Below are 18,916 nucleotides of genomic sequence, written 5' to 3'. Positions count from 1 at the left end.
AGTGAAGTGAAGTGAAGTCGTTCAGTCGTGTCCCACTCTTTGTGACCCCATGGACTGTGTACCCTACCAGGCTCCTCCGTCCACGGGATTTTGCATGCAAGAGTACTGGAGTGGGTTGCCATTTCCTTCTCCAGGGGATCTTCCCGACCCAGGGATTGAATCCAGGTCTCCCGCATTTTAGGCAGATGCTTTTTTTTTTTTTTTTTTTGAGGACCCTTTATACTGTTCTCCACATAGTGGTTGTAACTCTTCCAACAGTGGAGGGCTCCCTTTTCTCCCCACCTTCTCTATCATTTATTGTTCACAGACTTTCTGATGATGGCCATTCAGGCCAGTGTGAGTGTTCTTTGTCTCTCTGGGTCTTACTGTCTCCCTCTTGCGTCTTTCCAAACTCGCAAGCCTCCCTCTGCTCAGCCCCGCCCTCGGTCCGTGCAGTCGCGGCTCCTTTAAGGCGGGCCCCGCCCCGCCCCGCCCCGCCCCGCCCCGCCCCTCCGGAGGTCAGCCAGCGGAGCACCCGGCTTCCGCGGGCATTTGTCCTCCGCTCCGTCCCCACTCTGCCTCGGGCACGATGGCGGGGTCTGCATTGAGGGTCGCCGGCCGGCGGCTCAGTCAACACACAGGGTCTGGAGCCCCCGTTCTCCTACGGCAGGTTCGCTATGGCTGGACCCGGGAGCGAGATTACTGGGTCCTGAGCGGGTGCAAGGGCGGAACTCTTGGGTCCTTTAAATCCGGAGAGATACCCTGGCCCCAATCCTGGATCTTTGAGGAAAGGGTGTGGGGCTAGACTCTTGCGTCCTTTAAAGGGCGGGAGGGGGGTGCGGTTCTGGAATCCCCCGGGCTTGGGGCCGGAATCCTGCTTCTATTTCAGAATGGGTGACGGGGACCCAGATTTGGGGACGGATGGATGTTGGGATTCATTGGTTTAGACAGAATGAGGTGCAGGGGTCCCAGACTCCTGACTCCTGGAGTAAAACGGGTCTGGAGTTTCTGGGCCGGGATCTTAGGAAGACAATAGAGTTGAGGCCTGGACTCCTGGGTCCGCAATGAGTGGAAGTCCGATTCTGCGCTCTCAGCTGTACCCGCCTCCCTTCCCAGATGTTTGAGCCCAAGAGCTGCACCTATACTTATCTTCTGGGGGACCGAGAGTCCCGAGAGGCGGTTCTGATCGACCCGGTTCTGGAGACAGCGCAACGAGATGCCCAGTTGGTCAAGGAGCTGGGGCTGCGGCTGCTTTATGCGGGTCAGTGTGGAGCTCCTGGGGCCTGAGGGCGCGGGGCCGTAGCTTGGAGCTGGAAGCCGGAGACCCGGACTCCTGGGTCTCAGGGCGGGCGGGGGCGGGATAGGGGGCTGGAGGCCGGGAATCCCGGGTCCTCTCTGTGCCCTCCCGGACCTGGCCCTCCTCTCTCCCCCAGTGAACACCCACTGCCACGCGGACCACATTACCGGCTCCGGGCTCCTCCGGTCCCTACTTCCCGGCTGCCAGTCTGTCATCTCCCGCCTTAGCGGGGCCCAGGCTGACTGGCACATTGAGGATGGAGACTCCATCCAGTTCGGGCGCTTCGTGAGTTGGATGCTGGGTCTAAGAGGGTGGTGACCTGGACATCTTGGGCTAAAGGGAAGGGGGCGGGTGTGGAGACCTGGGCTTCTGAGACTTGGGGTAGGAGGGGCCGCCAGGCCTGAGTTCCTGATCCCTGAGTTTCTGTCTCTGGGAGGAGGGCGCCATAAACCCAGGTGGAAAAGTGGGCCAAGAGTCTCTGGCAGGTGTGTCTCTGACTGAGCCCCTTAAGTCAACAACACTTAATGAGTTTTCTGTAACCTTGGAGCAACTCCTTTGGCCTTCAGTTCAGTTCAGTCGCTCAGTCGTGTCCGACTCCTGGACTGTGACTCCATGGACTGCAGCACGCCAGGCCTGCCTATCCATCGCCAACTCCCGGAGTTTGGCCTTGGAGTCTCATAATGTTTGACTGGGAGCTGGAATTCCAAGGGCACCGTTGAGGGAGAGACCCAGCCCTGTCTTCCTAGAATCACTGATGGAAGAAGGTGCATACAGTAGCCCAGAGCAAGGACTAACGAGGGTGAGGCAAGAGAGGTGCCTAGGGTGCAACATTTAAGGAGGCGCTCATTCTCATGGTTGTGCAATGGCAGGCCTGGCCCCTTCGAGTGGGCGCCTCCTTAAATGTTGCGCCCCTTTAGGAGCCTGCTTGCCTCACCCTAACCCCAGACCGCTATTGCCTCACACAACAATGGTCTGGAGGTTCCTACCTCCTTTCTTTGCTACGAGCAAAATCAGCAGGGTTCCGGCCAGAATTTCAACCCAGGGCAATATGATGGGTGAGGAGGGTGTTGGGGGAGTTGCCCTCAGGGGGAAGGGGAAACAGCTGGCAGAACTCTCTTTTGATCAGAGTTGCTAAAGATTGAGGAGAGTTTGGCTGGCTTTGTAGACAGAATGTTAGGTGACAGGGTGAGGACTTTGCCTCCAGGTTTTGCTGAACGAGGTCAGTTTATCTGAGTCAGAGGATTTTGTGGAAACGCGGTCTGTGTGTGGGATCGGAAGGTTTATTGTTACTTTTTAAATTTAATTTTTATTTTATATCGGCGTTTATTGATTTACAGTGTTGTGGTAGTTTCAGTTGTACGCAAAGTGAATCAGTTAGCCATTCTTTTTCAGATTCTTTTCCTGTATCGAGTTACAACAAAATATTGAGTAGGGCTCCCTGTGCTATACAGTAGGTCTTTGTTGGTTATCTATTTTCTATATAGTAGTGTGTATATGTTAACCCCAGACTCCTAATTTGGGATCAAAGGGTTTAGCTCCACTGGTTACAGCCTCTTTATTTCAAGTCTTTTCCTGGAAGGAAGTAAAAAGAAAATGCATCAGACATTTATGGACACTGTATTTAATAGGCAGGTGCTAACAAGCATTAGAGGGGTTAGAAATAGTTGGAGCTATGTGTCAAGGTGAGTCCTTTGTTATATTGGATGAGTGATTAATTTTCAGTTAATCAGTGTGGAAGGGTTTAGCTATGGAAGATAGTTTTAGTGCTTTTCTTTTTTTGGTTGTGTGGAGCAGCTTGCAGGATCTGAGTTCCCTGATCAGGGATTAAACTGGGGCCACAGCAGTGGGCTTTCTTTGTGGCTCAGCTGGTAAAGAATCCACCTGCAATATGGGAGACCTGGGTTCCATCCCTGGGTTGGGAAGATCCCCTGGAGAAGGGAAAGGCTACCCACTCCAGTATTCTCACCTGGAGAATTCCATGGACTATATAGTCCCATGGGGTCACAAAGAATCAGACAGGACTGAGTCACTTTCACTTTCACTTTTCACAGCAGTGGAAGCATGGAGTCCAAACCACTGGGCCACCAGGGAACTCCCAGTGCTTGGTTTTTTAAAACAGCTTTATTGATATAGTTCACATACCATCCAGTTCACCCATTTAAGATACGTGTTCAGTGACTTAGTATATTTGGAGTTGCACATCCTTCACCAGAATTCATTTTAGAATATTTTCATCACTCCAGAAAGAAGATTCTGCACCCCTTAACTGTCACCCCAGTATGTTCTTCTTTCACTAATCTGCTTTCAGTCTCTATAGACTTGCTTATTCTGGATATTTCATAGAAATGGTGTCATATAATATATGGTCTTTGTGACTGTAACACCATAATTTTTCAAGGTTCATTGATGTTGTAACATGTATCCAGTGTTTCATTTCTTTTTGTTACTGAATAATATTCCGTTGTATGGATATATTGCATTTTATTTACTCAGCAGTTGATGGAGAGTTAAACTGTTTCCACGTTGAGGGTATTGTGAATGATGCTGCCCTGAATATTCATGTACAAGGTTTGTGTGGGTGTATGCTTTCATCTCTCTTGGGTGTATACATGGAATGGAATGGAATTGCTGGATCATATGCTAACTCTGTTTAACAGTTTGAGAAACTGTTATCAGAAACTATTACTCAGGGCTTCCTGGTGGTCCACTGGCTAAGACTCTGCATTCCCAGTGCAGATGGCACAGGCTCTATCCCTAGTCAGGGACCTAAATCCCACATGCTGTAACTAAGAGCTCACATGCCTCAACCAAGATCCAGTGCAGCCAAATAAATAAATTTAAAAACAAAAAAACAAAAAACTGTTACCCAAAGTGTCTACACAATTTTATTTTTTTCAAATTGATCTTTTTAAAAAATGTGTGTGTGTGTTAGTCGCTCAGTCATGTCCAACTTTTTGCAACCCCATGGACAGAGTCCATGGAATTCTTCAGGCAAGAATAGTGGAGTGGGTTGCCGTTCCCTTCTCCGGGGAATCTTCCCAACCCAGGGACTGAACCTGGGTCTCCTGCGTTGCAGGCAGATTCTTTGCCGTCTGGGCCACCAGGGAAGCCCTTAAATAAATATTTTTTAAAATATTTGTGGCCCACAGGCACAGGTGTGGCATGTGTATTCGAGCTCACAGGCTCAGTAGTGGTGGCGCATGAGCATAGCTCCCGGGAGGCATATGGGAGCTTAGTTCCCCAACCAGGGATCAAACCCACATGCTCTGTATCGGCAGGCAGATTTTTAACCACGGGACCACCGGGGAAGTCCTGACTGTACCATCTTATGTTCCCATCACCTGTGTGAAGGTTGCAGTTCCTCCACATCCTTGCCAACACTTTTTATTATCTGTCTTTATGATTATTCAGCATTTTTGTTTGGTTTTCATCTGAGTTCTTTATAAACCTTTGGAGATGGACACTTTTCTTCCCCTCTCACTTCCCTCCCCTCCACTTTAAAAATGTTAATTGTAACATGCATATTATAGTAACAAGGGCTCTTATTATACATGTGAAGCCTAGTAATTTTTTACATATGTCTAAACTGGAGTATCCACCCCCAGATCCAAATCATGCCCACCGGCCCAAAAGTCTTCCATGTCCCCCTTCCTGGCCATTGACAGTCACATGAAGGGACCATTCTGACTTATTTAATCATAGACTAGTTCTGTCTGTTCTGGACTTGATAAATAGGGATCCATGTGTACTCTTTTGTATCTGCTTCCTTAACTCTACATATGGTTCTATATAATTGTAGTTCTTTCCTTTTGTGTTGTATAGCAGTAGCTGGCACACTTTTTCTGCCCAGACCAGATAGTAAATCTTTTTGGTTTTGCAGGCCACATGATCCCTGTGGTAACTATTTAATTCTCCTACTGCTGTGAAAGCAGTCATAGACAGTGCAGGCATGAATAAGCACGGCCGGGCTCCACTGAAACCTTATTTATGGCCCCTGAAAATTTGATTTCAATAATTTCCAAGTGTCATGAAATGCCATTCTTATTTTGATTTCTTTTTTTTTCAACCATGAAAAAGAAAAACCATTCTTAGTTCCCAGGGCTTATAAAAGGAGATGGCAGGCCAAATGTGGTGCATAGTTTGCCAGCCCCTGCTATAGAGCATTTTATCATGTGAATTGTTGGCAGTTTATATCTATTGTCCTTTTGATGGTTGATTTCAGTTTTAGCCTATTATGTGTAACACTGCCTTGAAGATTCTTGAACATCACCCTCAATGGTAATGGTGGGCATTACCCTCAATTCCAGGGGGTGGTCTTTCTGGGTCTTAGAACTGGCACATATTTAATTTTAGTAGAAACCACCAGTTTTTTTTAACTGGCTGTAGATTTTATATTCACAGTGGGCCACACTTGGATGGTTTCATTGTAGAATGGACTTTCTATTTTATTAAGTAATGATGAGACTTAAACCTTCCAGCAGCTCCCATGAGGGGTGGCAGATTCTGAAAGTTAGTCTTTCCTGTTACATATATTGATGTAGCTTCCCTGATAGCTCAGTTGGTAAAGAATCCACCTGCAATGCGGGAGACCCTGCTCCGATTCCTAGGTCAGGAAGATCTGCTGGAGAAGGGATAGGCTACCCACTCCAGTATTCTTGGGCTTCCCTGGTGGCTCAGCTGGTAAAGAATCCGCCTGCAATGCGGGAGACCTGGGTTCAATCCCTGAGTTGGGAAGATTCCCTGGAGAAGGGAAAGGCTACCCACTCCAGTATTCTGGCCTGGAGAAGTCCATGGGGTTGCAAAGAGTCAGACATGACTAAGCGACTTTCACATATTGATGCAGAGAGGGTGCTCCTCAAGATACTAATCCCCAGGTCCCACTTAAGAGATTCTGATTTAATTGTTTGAGGCAGACACCAGAAATGAGTATATTTTAAAACCTCACAGGTGATTCTCATTTGGCCCACCTGAGGATTTCAGTGGTTCTTTCTATCTGGAATGAAATATTGTAGAATAAGTCTGTGGGCTGTGCTGTGCTGAGTCGCTCAGTCATGTCCGACTCTTTGCGATCTCATGGACTGTAGCCCACCAGGCTCCTCTGTCCATGGGACTCTCCAGGTAAGAATACTTCAGTGGGTTACCATGCCCTCCTCTGGGGGAGCTTCCCAACCCAGGGATCAAACCCAGGTCTCCCACATTGCAGGCAGATTCTTTACTGTCTGAGCCATCCGGGAAGCCCAAGAATACTGGAGTGGGGATTCTCCAGGGTATCTTCCCAACCCAGGAATCGAACTGGGGCCTCCTGCATTGCAGGTGGATTCTTTACCAGATGAGCTACCAGGAAGCCCCAGAACAAGTCTAACCCCTCCACCAACATTTTTATGAAAAACTTGGAGCATACATAAAAATTGGAGAAGCATTTACAGCCTACACCTCTATCTATCCATCACTTCATCTTATTTTTTTTAAATTGAAGTACAGTTGATTTACAGTGTCTTGTTAGTTTCATGTGTACAACACATCGTCCATCTTATTTTTTGATGCATTTTTAAGTACCTGGTCCCCTAAGCAGAACAAATAAATCTAATTTTTTTCGCAAAAGAAAGGAAGAAAGTTTATCTGATGAAACTTCAGAGTATTTAGCTACAATGGAAAATGACACTTTAGATCTTTAAGTTTAGCGGGTATAGAAACAGTAGTTGGTTATACCATGACCAAGTGCTTTTTAAATAACGCGGCAGAGAAATGAATTTGGGAACCAAATGAGAAAAGGCTAGCGCTTACTTGCCACCAGGGGGCAGTGCGGGCCATGGGAACTTCAGGCGAAGGCGCCTCATGCTTGCCTGCATCTCTTGAGTTTCGCTGACGGGAGCAGGTTTTGTAAGGCACCACCATCTGCAGGAAGGGCTTCCCAGGTGTAATCCTGCCTGACTTCAGAGGCTAGGTCATAACAGGCAGTTGGTGGCGCAATGGTAAAGAACCAGCCTGCCAGTGCAGGAGGCATAAGAGATGTGGGTTCGATCCCTGGGTGGAGAAGAACCCCTGGCGAGGGGCATGGCAACCCAACTCCAGTTTTCTTGCCTGGAGAATCCCATGGATAGAGGAGCCTGGCAGCTGCAGTTTACAGGGTCACAAAGAGTCAGCCATGACTGAAGCCGACTTAGCATGCACGCGTCTGCAGGAAATAGGCGAAAGGGCAGCTCTGGAGCTGTATTACACCCTTGATGCATCATGAACGGGAAGAATAAATTTTTGAAAGGAATGTGGGGTTAGGCAGGTCCCACAGAATCCCTGCAGAGGATTATTCAGGTTTCAGGAACAGGTGAGGCTGGGCTAGGTCACCATGCTAGCTGCCCCCACCCACAACTTTTTAGTTTTAGTATTTTCAAAACTGTAGTCAATCAAAAGAATAGTACAGTTAATAGTCTCATACCTTTTCCCTGATGTTTACCGGTTGCTTACATTTTTACTACGTTTGCTTTATTTCTCTCTCTTGTGTATATATTAATACTTTTCCCCTCCTTTTGTAGTCAAAAGTAAAGTTGCAGACTCCCCCCGCCCCAAAGACTTCTAAGATTGTTTTCCTATATCAGCGGTTCTCAAACTCAAACGTTTGATTTGAGGATTGCTTAACCCTCTTAAAAGTTATAAAGAGTCTCCCTGGTGGCTCAGACGGTAGAAAATCTGCCTGCATTGTGGGAGATGGGGGTTTTGATCCCTAGGTTGGGAAGACCCCCCTGGAGAAGGGAATGGCTACCCACTCCAGTATTCTTGCCTGGGAAATTCCATGGACAGAGGAGACTGGTGGGCTACTGTCCTTGGGTTTATGGAGGGCCCTAAAAAGCTCATGTTTACCTGGATTCTGTCTGTCAATATTTACTGTATTGGTTATATGTCAATCATATCTCAGTTTTAAAAAGAAAACATAAGTATTCTGATGTGCAAAAAACATTTAGTTTATCAGAAGTTGAAACTGAGACTTTTTAAAAAACACAAGAATACACAATCACCCAGCTGTCAGAGTGATGACATCATCACAAGTCATGTAGCTTCTGGAAAACTCCACTGAACTCTCATGGGAGTGAAAAAGGACAGAAGACCTCTTCACACCATTATGAAAATAGTTTAATAGTTTTGATCTTGCAGACCCTGAGGATTCTCTCTACGACACCACCTTGAGAACCATTCTTTTAAAAAAAATCTCTGTCATGTCTAACAACATAGACAATGTTTCTTAAATAGTTCTGAAATCTAGCCCATGTTCAAACTTCCCCAGTTTCTCAGGAATCATTTTTATAGCTATTCTTTTATTAAATTGGACCCAATCAAAATTCATACATGGCATTTGGCTGGTATGTGTATTTAGTCTCTTTTAGTCTGGAACTCAATGTACATGAGTTTGAGCAAACTCTACGAGATAGTGAAGGACAGGGAAGCCTGGTGTGCTGCAGTCCATGGGGTCTCAGAGAGTCGGACACAACTAAGCAACTGAACAAGTCTAGAACAGTTTAATAGCCTTTCTGCCCCATGACATTGACTTTTTTAAAAAATCAATCAGTTTTGGCTGCAATGGGTCTTCCTTGCTGGGTGTGGACTTTCTCTAGTTGCAGTGAGCAGGGGCTACTGTCTAGTTGTGAAACTTGGGCTCTAGACTGTGGGCTCAGTAATTGTGGTTCACGGGCTTAATTGGCCCTCGGCATGTGGAATCTCCCCAGAGCAGGGATCGAACCTGCATTCCCTGCATTGACAGGTGAATTCTTAACCACTGGACCACCAGGGAAGCCCCGGACATTGACTTTTGAAGCTCCCAGCCTGTTGTCTTGCAGAATGTCCCACTTTCTGGGTGTGTCTGGCTGTTTCTTCCTGGTGTCATTTAACTTGTTCTTCAACAACTTCCCTTGCTATTAACTGAAGTAAAATGCAGATTATTTCTGTATTGGATGATGTGAAGTGAAGTGAAAGTCGCTCAGTCGTGTTGGACTCTTTGCGACCACATGGACTCTACAACCCATGGAATTCTCCAGGCCAGAACACTGGAATGGGTAGCCTTTCCCTTCTCCAGGGGGTCTTCCCAACCCAGGGATCGAACCCAGGTTTCCCACATTGCAGGCGGATTCTTTACCAGCTGAGTCACCAGGGAAGTCCTATTGGATGATAATAATAATGAATAACTTAATAATAGTTAATAAAGATTGAGTGTTTGTTTCTCACTTAGCATTATGCTAAGCTCTGGAAGTACATTTTCTCAGCGTGTAGCTCACAGGAATTTGAGAATCGTATATTACTTCCTGGAAGCAGGGAGAGGTGGGGCCCATGGCCAGTGTTGGGGGGTGTGCTCTGTTTATGGAAATACCCACTACATAATCAAGTTGAGTATTCATGCTTCAGGCTGTAGTCTGTCTGCTGTCAAGCCTTCTTTTTTAGAAAGTTGATTTAGTTTTGGCTGTGCGGGGTCTTCGTCGCTGCATGGGCCGCCCTCTAGTTTCAGTGCTCCGGCTTCCCATCGCAGTGGCCTCTCGTTTGCAGAGCACAGGCTCTAGACGAGAGGGTGTCAGTAGTTGCTGCACATGGATGGGCTCCATAGTTGCGACTCACTGGCTCAGTAGTTGTGGCTCCACAGGCTCATATCGACTCCATGGCATGTGGGATCTTCCTGGATGAGGAATCGAACTCATGTCTCCTGCGCTGGCAGGAGGATTCTTCACCACTGAGCCACCAGGGAAGCCCTTCTCTCAGTCTTTTTTTAAAATTAGAAACTACAAATACACATTTTTGAGAAATCTTCCAAACGATAAGGGTCAACAGCAAATTCAGACTTTTAATAACTACTGAGCAGTCCAGACAAAGCATGACTATGGCTGAACCTGGTTCTTGACCCTCCACTGTGTCTTTTCTGACAGATAAATCTCATTAAACCTTCCTAACCATGTAGTAGGGATTCCCTGATGACTCAGGGGTAAAGAAGCTGCCTGAAATGCAGGAGAAGCAAGTTAGATCCCTGGGTCAGGAAGATCCCCTTGGAGAAGGAAATGGCCACCCATTTCAGTATTCTTGCCTGGGAAATCCCATGGACAGAGGAGCCTGGTGGGCTACAATCCATGGGATCACAAAGAGATGGACACGACTTTGTGACTAAACAACAACATCCATGTAGTGAGATCAGAAGTATTTTCCCACTTTACAGAGAAGGGAGTGCAGAGGAAAAGTGACTTGCCCAAAAGTTATACTGAGAAAGTTGGCAGAGCCAGGATTTGAACCCAGGAGGCTTGGTGGTTCCACTAGATCAGTATTTTAGAATTTTAAAACATTATTATTATTATTTATAAAATAGAAATTATTGTATGTCGGGCATTTTTAGTTTTTGATTGTGCCACTTGGCTTGTAGGATCTTAGTTCCCTGACCAGGGACCAAACCCCGGCCCTCGGCAGTGAGGGTGCGGAGTCCTAACCACGGGACTGTCGGGGAATTTCCTGAGTATTTTTAAAATGCTTTACGTACGTGAAATAATTTAATCTTTATAATAGCCCTATGAAGTGGGGACAGTTATGACCCCTATTTTATAAATGAGCAGAGAAGCCCAGAGAGGTGAAATAGCTTGCCCAAGGTCACACAGCTGGTAGTAGCAGAGCCAAATTTAGAGCCCATGTCATCTGGCTCCAGGGACTGCTCTTAACCACTAATCCATGCGCTTTCACTGTGAGAGAAATATTTTACACCTGGGGTCAGCACTGAAACCTCAGCTTCATGAAATACTGCTTACCTTCCCGGGTACCAGGCACTCCGAGATTCCCCCCTTTATCCTACCCCTCTCCACTTCACTCTTTACGTCTGCCCCGACTTTTTTGTTTTTGCTGATGGTTCTGTCTGTGAGATTCATCCATATCGTCATGTGTAGTTTGCTCATTCTCATGCCGTGCCTCAGTGTCCTCATCTGTAGAGTGGGGACAGGAATGATACTTACCTCGTAAGGATGTGTGAGGTCTGAGAGAATTCAGTCACGTCAAGCCCTTAGAAGAGAGCCTTGGAAGGAAGAGGAGTCAGTCAGGCTGTAAAGAGTAGGCAGACCAGACTGATGGGAGAGAGGGAATGGAGGGGCAAGAGTGTGGAGAAGCCTGGTGTTTTCTGGAAATGGCCCTGGGATTCAGAGCAGCTGGGGAAAGGAGGATGTCATAGGACATGGGGCTGGAAGCGTGAGCAGGCACCCGGGCAGGGGCTGAAGAGCTGCAACTCTGTCCTGGGGCCACTGGGAACCTGGGAAGGCTTTTTTAATTGTTGGATTGAAAAACAATTATTTATTTTTAATTGGAGGATAGTTGCTTTAAAATATGGTATTTGTTTCTGCCATATATCAACATGAATCAGCCATAGGAATATATGTGTCCTCTCCCTCTTGAACCCCCCCTTCCCCCAGGAAGGGTTTTGAGCAGAGAGGGGCAAAATTGGATCTGGGTGGTAGAAAAACCCCCTCAGGTCATGTAGGAGGTAGATTGGAGGCTGGTAGGCCAGGGAGGAGGCTGGTGGTTGGCCCAAGCAGGCGAGGCCTGGGATGGACAGGATTATGGGGGTTGATAGAGATGGTAAGTTCTAGATATTCCAGAGAAGGAAAAGATAAATAGGGAGGCTGACCGTTAGCAAAGCCACCTGTGACACAGACTTGGTCATTAAGGGCCTAGGAGATTTTGATCCTTGTGGCAAGCAGGATTGTGTTCAATTTATATTAAAATTTTGTTTAATTTATACACATCACATAATTAATATGCCATATACTGTTGACTCTTGAACAACTCAGGGAGTTAGGGGCACTGACCCTCCCCACATTCAAAAATCAGGGTATATCTTAATACAGTCGGTCCTTCTATCTGTGTTTTCTCCACATCCATGGATTCACTAAGCCAGATTGGGTAGTACCGTAGTATTTACTACTGAAAAAAAAAATCCTCCTATATATGGACATGCACAGTTCAAATCTGAGTTATTCAAGGGTCAACCGTATTTGCTCTAACTGTTGTTTAGTCACTCCGATTCTTTTGCAACCCTGTGGACCCAGCCAGGCTCCTCTGTCCATGGGGTTTCCCAGGCAAGAATACTGGAGTGGGTTGCCATTTCCTTCTCCAGGGAATCTTCCCAACCCAGGGACTGAACCCAGGTCTCCTGCATTGCAGGCAGATTCTTTACAGCTGAGCCACCAGGGAAGCCCCTATATACTCTAATTACTGGTTGTTTACAACTGACGCCCTTCTGATTGGCCAATACCCATGTTATTTGTTGGTGTTGTTGTTCAGTTGCCAAGTCATGTCCAACTCTTTGTGGCCCCAAGGATTGCAGCACGCCAGGCTTCCCTGTCCCTCACCACCTCCCAGAGTTTACTCAAGTCCATGTCCATTGAATTGGTTATACCATCCAGCTATCTCATCCTCTGTCACCCTCATCTCCTTCAGCCTTCAATCTTTCCCAGCATCAGGGTCTTTTCTAATGAGTCAGCTGTTTGCATCAGGTGGACAAAGTATTGAAGCTTCAGCTTCAGCATCAGACCTTCCAAAGAGTATTCAGGGTTGATTTCCTTTAAGATTGACTAGTTTGATCTCCTTGCTTTCCAAGGGACTCTCAAGAGCCTTCTCCAACGTCACAGTTCAAAAGCATCAATTCTTCCGTGCTCTTCCTTCTTTATTGTTCAGCTCTCACATCTGTACATGACTAATGGAAACACCACAGCCTTGACCATATGGACCTTTCTCAGCAAAGCAATGTCTTTGCTTTTTAACACACTGTCTAGGTTTGTCATAGCTTTGTTATAACCAAAGTTAAATATTTTGAACATTTCTCCTAAATATCTATCCCCTTTTTTAGTTCAAAAGATTTCTATGCTTTTTGTTTAAAAAATTCAGAGAGTATGGAAACATACAAGATAAAAAGTGAAAGATTATCCCTCCACTAACAAAAGGCAATATTAATTTGAGGGGCCAGGGGGTGTGATTTTTCCCACAAGATTTTGCAAGATTTGTAATTTCCCTTTGCACTTGTTTTGCATTGCCCATATACCCTAGTGCAGATGAGCTAAGAAGGTGATTGGCAGCTAGAAACTGAAAAAAACCATACAGTGGCTGGTACAGTTTCACTTTTTCCTATAACAGGAAATTTGGAAGAAGGTAGTTATTCTCTGATTTGGCAGCACCATCATTTGTGGGATTGATTAGCTTGGCTTTTTTCCTTTGTGGTTGCAAGATAGCTGCTGCAACTCCAGCCATCACATCTTGTGTTCAGAGCCAGATGAAGTGGAAAGGGCAAGTGCCAGTCCCTTTTTATCAGGAAGGGAAAAGCTTTCCCAGGATTGCTCAGGATACTTGCTGAGATTTTATTGGCCAGAGAACTGTGCCAGAGGTCACCCAAGCTGTCAGGGAGACTGAGAAAGTGCTTCTGCTGGGCACACTGATGCCCCAAACCAAACTGGAGATCTGTGAGCGGGGAAGGTTAAAACAGACATCGGGTGTGGATATGGGGTCTGCACATAGTGTCCTTTGATAATTAGCAGATGAGTGTCCTGGACAAGGATGCTCACTGGTGGCAGGAGCCTCTATTAAGAAAGGAGGAATGATATGTGAGTGGAAACTAATCTTATAAGTGATTGTTAGATCACTGGGGTAATGATTTTTTTTCCTGACAGTTGCTTCACTGAACTGAGTGTGGGAATTTAGATAATCAGGGTTCCCTGGCTGATGTTTTTGTGCTCATGTGTCGGTTGTTCTTAACAGTAGAGCCTTAGTAGTGGCCTTGAGAGGTCAGAAAATATGTGCTTTTGAGATGTTGCTAGACGCTGCTTAGCTGCCTTCTAAAATGGCTATTCTGAGTTGTTCTCACATCCCAGAGGATAAAGGGTTTGTCTCAAACACCCTGAGCAACTCTGACAGTTGCCAATCTGATAAATGAAAAATAAAGGTTTTACAATTTAGATTTCTCTCTCCCTGTCCTTTTTTAAAGGGAGATCAAACATCTTTTCAGATTTTTTTGACTGTTTATTTCCTCTTCCCTGAACTGCCTGTTCTTTTATTTAGCCATTTTTCTTTGGGGGTTCTTATTGACGTTTAGGAGCTGTTCAGATATTCTGGTTTTATAACACTTTCTTATACATGCTGCTAATATTGTCTTTGAGTTTTTTTGTTTTGTCACTCTGATTTTGTCCTTTTCTATAATGAAGTTAAACTATATGGTCCCTGTTTTTGCTTGCGGCCTCAGGATTTCCTACTGTGCTTAGAAAAACCTTTTCTACCTCAAGATTTTATATATATACATATATAATATATATAATATATTATATATATATAATGCATAATGTTATATAAACATTAATATAATATGTATCTATAACTATAGATCTATTCTTTTATATTTCCTTCTAGAATTTTTGTTTTTTTTAGTGTTTATTTAGTTTATCCTGAATTTTGTGTTTTATTTTTGATTACAAAATGACATGTTCACTGTAAAACAGAAAGATAGGAAGAGTCTAAAGAAAAAAATATTTTGAGTTAATTAATAAATTTTTAAAAATAGACATTGTATAAGTTGCTTTGTAACCTGTTTTTTTGCACTTACTGGCTAGTAAACATCTTTTCATGCCATTAAATATTTGTGTATAGCATCATTAAATTTTATTTCAGTGACATAATTTTAAATGACTGTTTAGTATTTCATATTTATTAGTGTGCTTATCTTTTTCTTACTGATATGCAAGATCCGTTTGTACATAAAGTATCCTGACTACTCTCTGGTATGTATGTGCTACAAAAATATTTTGCCAGCGTGTTGATTTCCTTTAAATTTTGTTTATGATGTTGTTGCCATTCTGAAACCTCAAATTTATTAAAATTCAAACCACTGATCTTTCCCTTAATGATTTATGCTTTTTAAGATGAATATTCTCCCACCAGAGATCATATATCGGGTCAGCTAAAAACTTCATGAATGAACTTCTTGGCCAACCTACTATTTCTTTGTATGTTTGTTGTTGTCCTAGTTTTATGATTTTATTTCCTTGTTTTAAGTTTGTAATTCATCACGGGTTTACTCTGGAGTAACGTTTGAGTCTAGGATCTAACTTATATATATTTTTTTAAATCAAAAAAAGGTTATTTAAATGTGACCCTGGGATGAGATGGGAGCATCTGTGGCCAGTTTTACCATGAGAGTAAAACCATAGGCTTATTGGTAACTCTTTGTACTTTCCTTCTCTGCCAGGCCTTGGAGACCCGGGCCAGCCCTGGCCACACCCCTGGCTGTGTCACCTTTGTCTTGAATGACCACAGCATGGCCTTCACTGGAGACGCCCTGCTTATCCGAGGGTGTGGGCGGACAGACTTCCAGCAAGGTCACAGGCCCTTTTCCTTGACCCAAGATTTTAGTATGGTTTTATGAATGCCAGGATTTTAAGTGTCCACTGTAAGAATGAATGAACGAATGTTAGACTTTCAGGGGATCAGGATTAGACTCAAGGAGTTTAGCTGCTAGGAGGTGGTTAGATTCAGTGGTTTAATTGCTAGGGGGTGATGTTACATTGGGCTTCCCTGGTAGCTCAGCAGTAAAGAATCTTCCTGTCAATTCAGGAGACTCAGGAGGTGCAGGTTTGATCCCTGGGTCGGGAAGATCCCCTGGAGGAGGAAACTGCAATACACTCCAGTATTCTTGCCTGAAAAATCCCACAGGCGGAGGAACTTGACAGGTTACAGTCCATGGGGTTGCAAAGAGTTGGACACCATTGACATTGTAACATGCATGATGTTACACTTGGGGTTTAGCTGCTGGAGGCAATTACATTAAGGAGTTTCCCTGTGGGAAGGGTGTTTAGTTTCATAGTGTCAGGGTTAAGCTGCCCTTTGAGTACGTGTGTGAATGGGATGGACACTAGATTGGGAGGATTCAGCCACCTTGCAGGGCGAGGCTGGAAGAGAGAAAAGAGACAGCATTAGCGAGCTGGCTGTGGGTAGCCATGTCCCCAGGCTGCTTCTTGCTTCCTCTTTCCTTATCTTTCCATCTCTGTCTCTGTCTTTTTCTCTTTGAAGTTCGTAATCTTCCATTTATTCATCCCCAACACAGTCATGAGATCAAAGGCTGAAAGAAAAGATGGCAGAACATTATGAGAGGTTTGCCCCTGTCCCAACTTAGGACTCAGAGCTTCTTGTCAAAACCATGGCTCTATCCTCCCCCTTGACCTCATGTCTTCAATTTCTTACCTTCTAGTCCACTTTCCCTGCCCAGAATCCTTTCTTAGCATCCTCAGAGTGAGGGGACTTGGTGCTTCAGGGTCCTATCCCAACCTTCCTTACCATCATGCTGAATTCTTACCATTCCCCAAGTCTTTGCATGTGCTGTTCTACTTGCCTAGAATTCCCTTACCTCTCCTTCTCTCCCCAAACGGCTACTGGCAGAAAATGAGGGAGAAGGTTTAGCTACAGTGATTTTTATCCTCCTGTCTTTTTCCTGAAGGGAAGGGGTTTGGGAGCTTATCTCCATCTGTTGCTCCACTGACCTCTGACTTTTCCTTCTCCAGGCTGCGCTAAGACCTTGTACCACTCAGTTCATGAAAAGATCTTCACTCTTCCAGGAAACTGTCTGATCTACCCTGCTCATGATTACCACGGTGAGGGCTTCCTGGAGGAGGTGTGGGATTTACACATCTTAGCATTTGAGAGGGAGCCCTGAAATGCTGTAATCCTCTTGTGGCTTGTGGACTACAATTCCCAGGAATTTCTCTGGCCAAAAAGATCAAGTGCTGAGGTGTACTGAGGGTAGATGTAGAAAATATAACACTTAGAATTCCGAAGGCGTAGGCTTTCCTGGGACTTCCTTATAGAACTTAAGGAACTGGGAAACTACATTTCCCATAGTGCCCATTGGTTAGGGGGAAAGCAATCTGCTAGTCCTGGGCCAGAAAGGTACCCTGAGGCCTCCTGGGAAATGTAGTTCTGGGAGGCCAGAGGCACTGGACAGTTTGACATTCCTCCCCACTCCCTTGGCCATTAGGGCTCACAGTGTCCACTGTGGAGGAGGAGCGGACTCTGAACCCTCGGCTCACCCTCAGCTGTGAGGAGTTTGTCAAGGTCATGAACAAACTGAACCTGCCTAAACCTCAGCAGATAGGTGAGTGGCTGGGGATCTGGACTCCTGGATCTGAGGGAGGAGGGAGCTGGGGGTCTGGACACCTGGGTCTGAGGGAGGAGGTGCTGAGGGTCTTGACTCTTAGTTTCTCAAAGAAGAAGAGCTATTAGGATGCCTGGGTCCCCAGTGGGGCAGAGGGGAAGCGGATGGTCTGCTCGGGCCCCTTTGTTTCACTCTTGGCCTCTTCATTTCAGACTTTGCTGTTCCAGCTAACATGCGCTGTGGGATCCAGACGCCCCCTTCCTGACGGACCCTGACTCTCAGGGGCTCACAGTTCACATCCGTTAAAAATGCACTAGGTGGGGTGAGGGGAGCCTTGCCATCACTGGGGCCTCTCTCCTCTTCTCCTCCCTTACTAGCCCCCTCAAGCTTCTTAAATAAAAATCTTTTTTTTCTCCTCTGAATCTGACTTCTGTTTTCTGGGGGAACCAGTGGGTTTCTGGGCTGAGGTATCTGTATTTAGTCCTGGTCCCTGGAGAGGTCAGGGAGCAAGGCAGGATAAAGGTCCCAGGAGCCTGGAAGGAGGAGATTTTTGTAACTTGTAAGAGAGAGGCAAACAGATATGTGGGGTAGGGTTTCTCAGCTCCATGGATTCGAACAGTTTTCAGTTTAAACCACTTGCCCCGTGAGACCCAGAATAAAGTACTTCAATTCTCCCAGCCTCAGTTTCCTCGTCTGTAAAATGGGAATAATAGAAATAATAATAGGGTGTTGTGATGATCCAATGAGTTCATATACATGAAGTGCTTGGCACACTGCCTACAACAGCAGATTTCCTATCAGTGTTAACTATTATTGCTAGTATCTTTCGGAATGATCTCTCAGGGACTTCCTGGCTTGAGTGACAGTAAGCCTAATGGTAAAGACTGGATTTTTCCAGAGAATTGATACGGTGCTCACATTAACAACATGTGTAGACTCTGGGTACACTTGCCCCCCTCAGCCTCAGTTTCCTGACTATAAAATGCAGATAGTAATTTCTCTGTAAGCTGCTGTAAAGATGAAATAAATTGATGTGTATAAAATGTTTATACTTTATATAGGCAGCTCCTGACATCCAAAAATCCTTTCGCACATAGCAGTTATTTTCCTGTTTTTGCCCAGAGAGGAAAGGGTCTGACTGAGGCCTTTAACCTCTGCCCTCCACCCAAAGCAAGGTGGGGGGGCCACACTTCCCGCTGTCTCTGGGCGGGCCTCTGACTCAGCTCAGGGCACCCCCTCCTCTTGTCCAGCTCCCCAAACCGGTTGGGGCCCTTCTAAAGTGCTCATTAGAGGGGAGAGGCCCCTACCTCCACTCCCCTCTTCCTCTGAGGATTCTCAGGGTCTGGGCATTAGGGAGGCGCTTTTACACAGGTGACCAAGGGGCCTGGCCCCCGGGGGCAGGACTGGGGGCGCTGGAGGCAGAGCTGGGGGGTCGTCATGCTGGGTTTTCCTAAGGTGGGGCCGGTGGGGCCCGGATGGCCCGATCCCGCGGCTGCGGGCGGGGCAAGCTG

At 45.8% G+C, this 18,916-nt stretch overlaps 1 protein-coding gene across 1 annotated transcript; it reads left to right on the top strand.

Annotated features, from left to right (window-relative positions):
* The first annotated feature begins 497 nt into the window (after window positions 1-497).
* On the top strand, window positions 498-17,837 carry ETHE1 (ETHE1 persulfide dioxygenase). The gene is made up of 7 exons (XM_065926238.1): window positions 498-649; window positions 1,096-1,240; window positions 1,413-1,561; window positions 15,507-15,636; window positions 16,816-16,905; window positions 17,289-17,405; window positions 17,618-17,837. The coding sequence occupies exons 1-7, from the start codon at window positions 569-571 to the stop codon at window positions 17,668-17,670; spliced, it is 765 nt and encodes a 254-aa protein (XP_065782310.1). The 5' UTR covers window positions 498-568; the 3' UTR covers window positions 17,671-17,837.
* Window positions 17,838-18,916: the final 1,079 nt, after the last annotated feature.

The sequence above is a fragment of the Muntiacus reevesi genome, chromosome 2 (assembly GCF_963930625.1).
Source record: "Muntiacus reevesi chromosome 2, mMunRee1.1, whole genome shotgun sequence".
NCBI classification, from domain to species: domain Eukaryota; kingdom Metazoa; phylum Chordata; class Mammalia; order Artiodactyla; family Cervidae; genus Muntiacus; species Muntiacus reevesi.
Note: the sequence above shows the minus strand (reverse complement) of the source record. Positions and strands in the feature narration are given on the sequence as shown.

What these genes read in the sequence shown, in the direction of transcription:
- ETHE1 (XM_065926238.1), top strand. Translation starts at nt 569, where the DNA reads ATGGCGGGGTCTGCATTGAGGGTCGCCGGCCGGCGGCTCAGTCAACAC. An exon ending in GCTGCGGCTGCTTTATGCGG is followed by an intron (nt 1,241 to 1,412) that starts GTCAGTGTGGAG and finishes TCTCTCCCCCAG; the next exon opens with TGAACACCCACTGCCACGCG. An exon ending in GCCTAAACCTCAGCAGATAG is followed by an intron (nt 17,406 to 17,617) that starts GTGAGTGGCTGG and finishes TCTTCATTTCAG; the next exon opens with ACTTTGCTGTTCCAGCTAAC.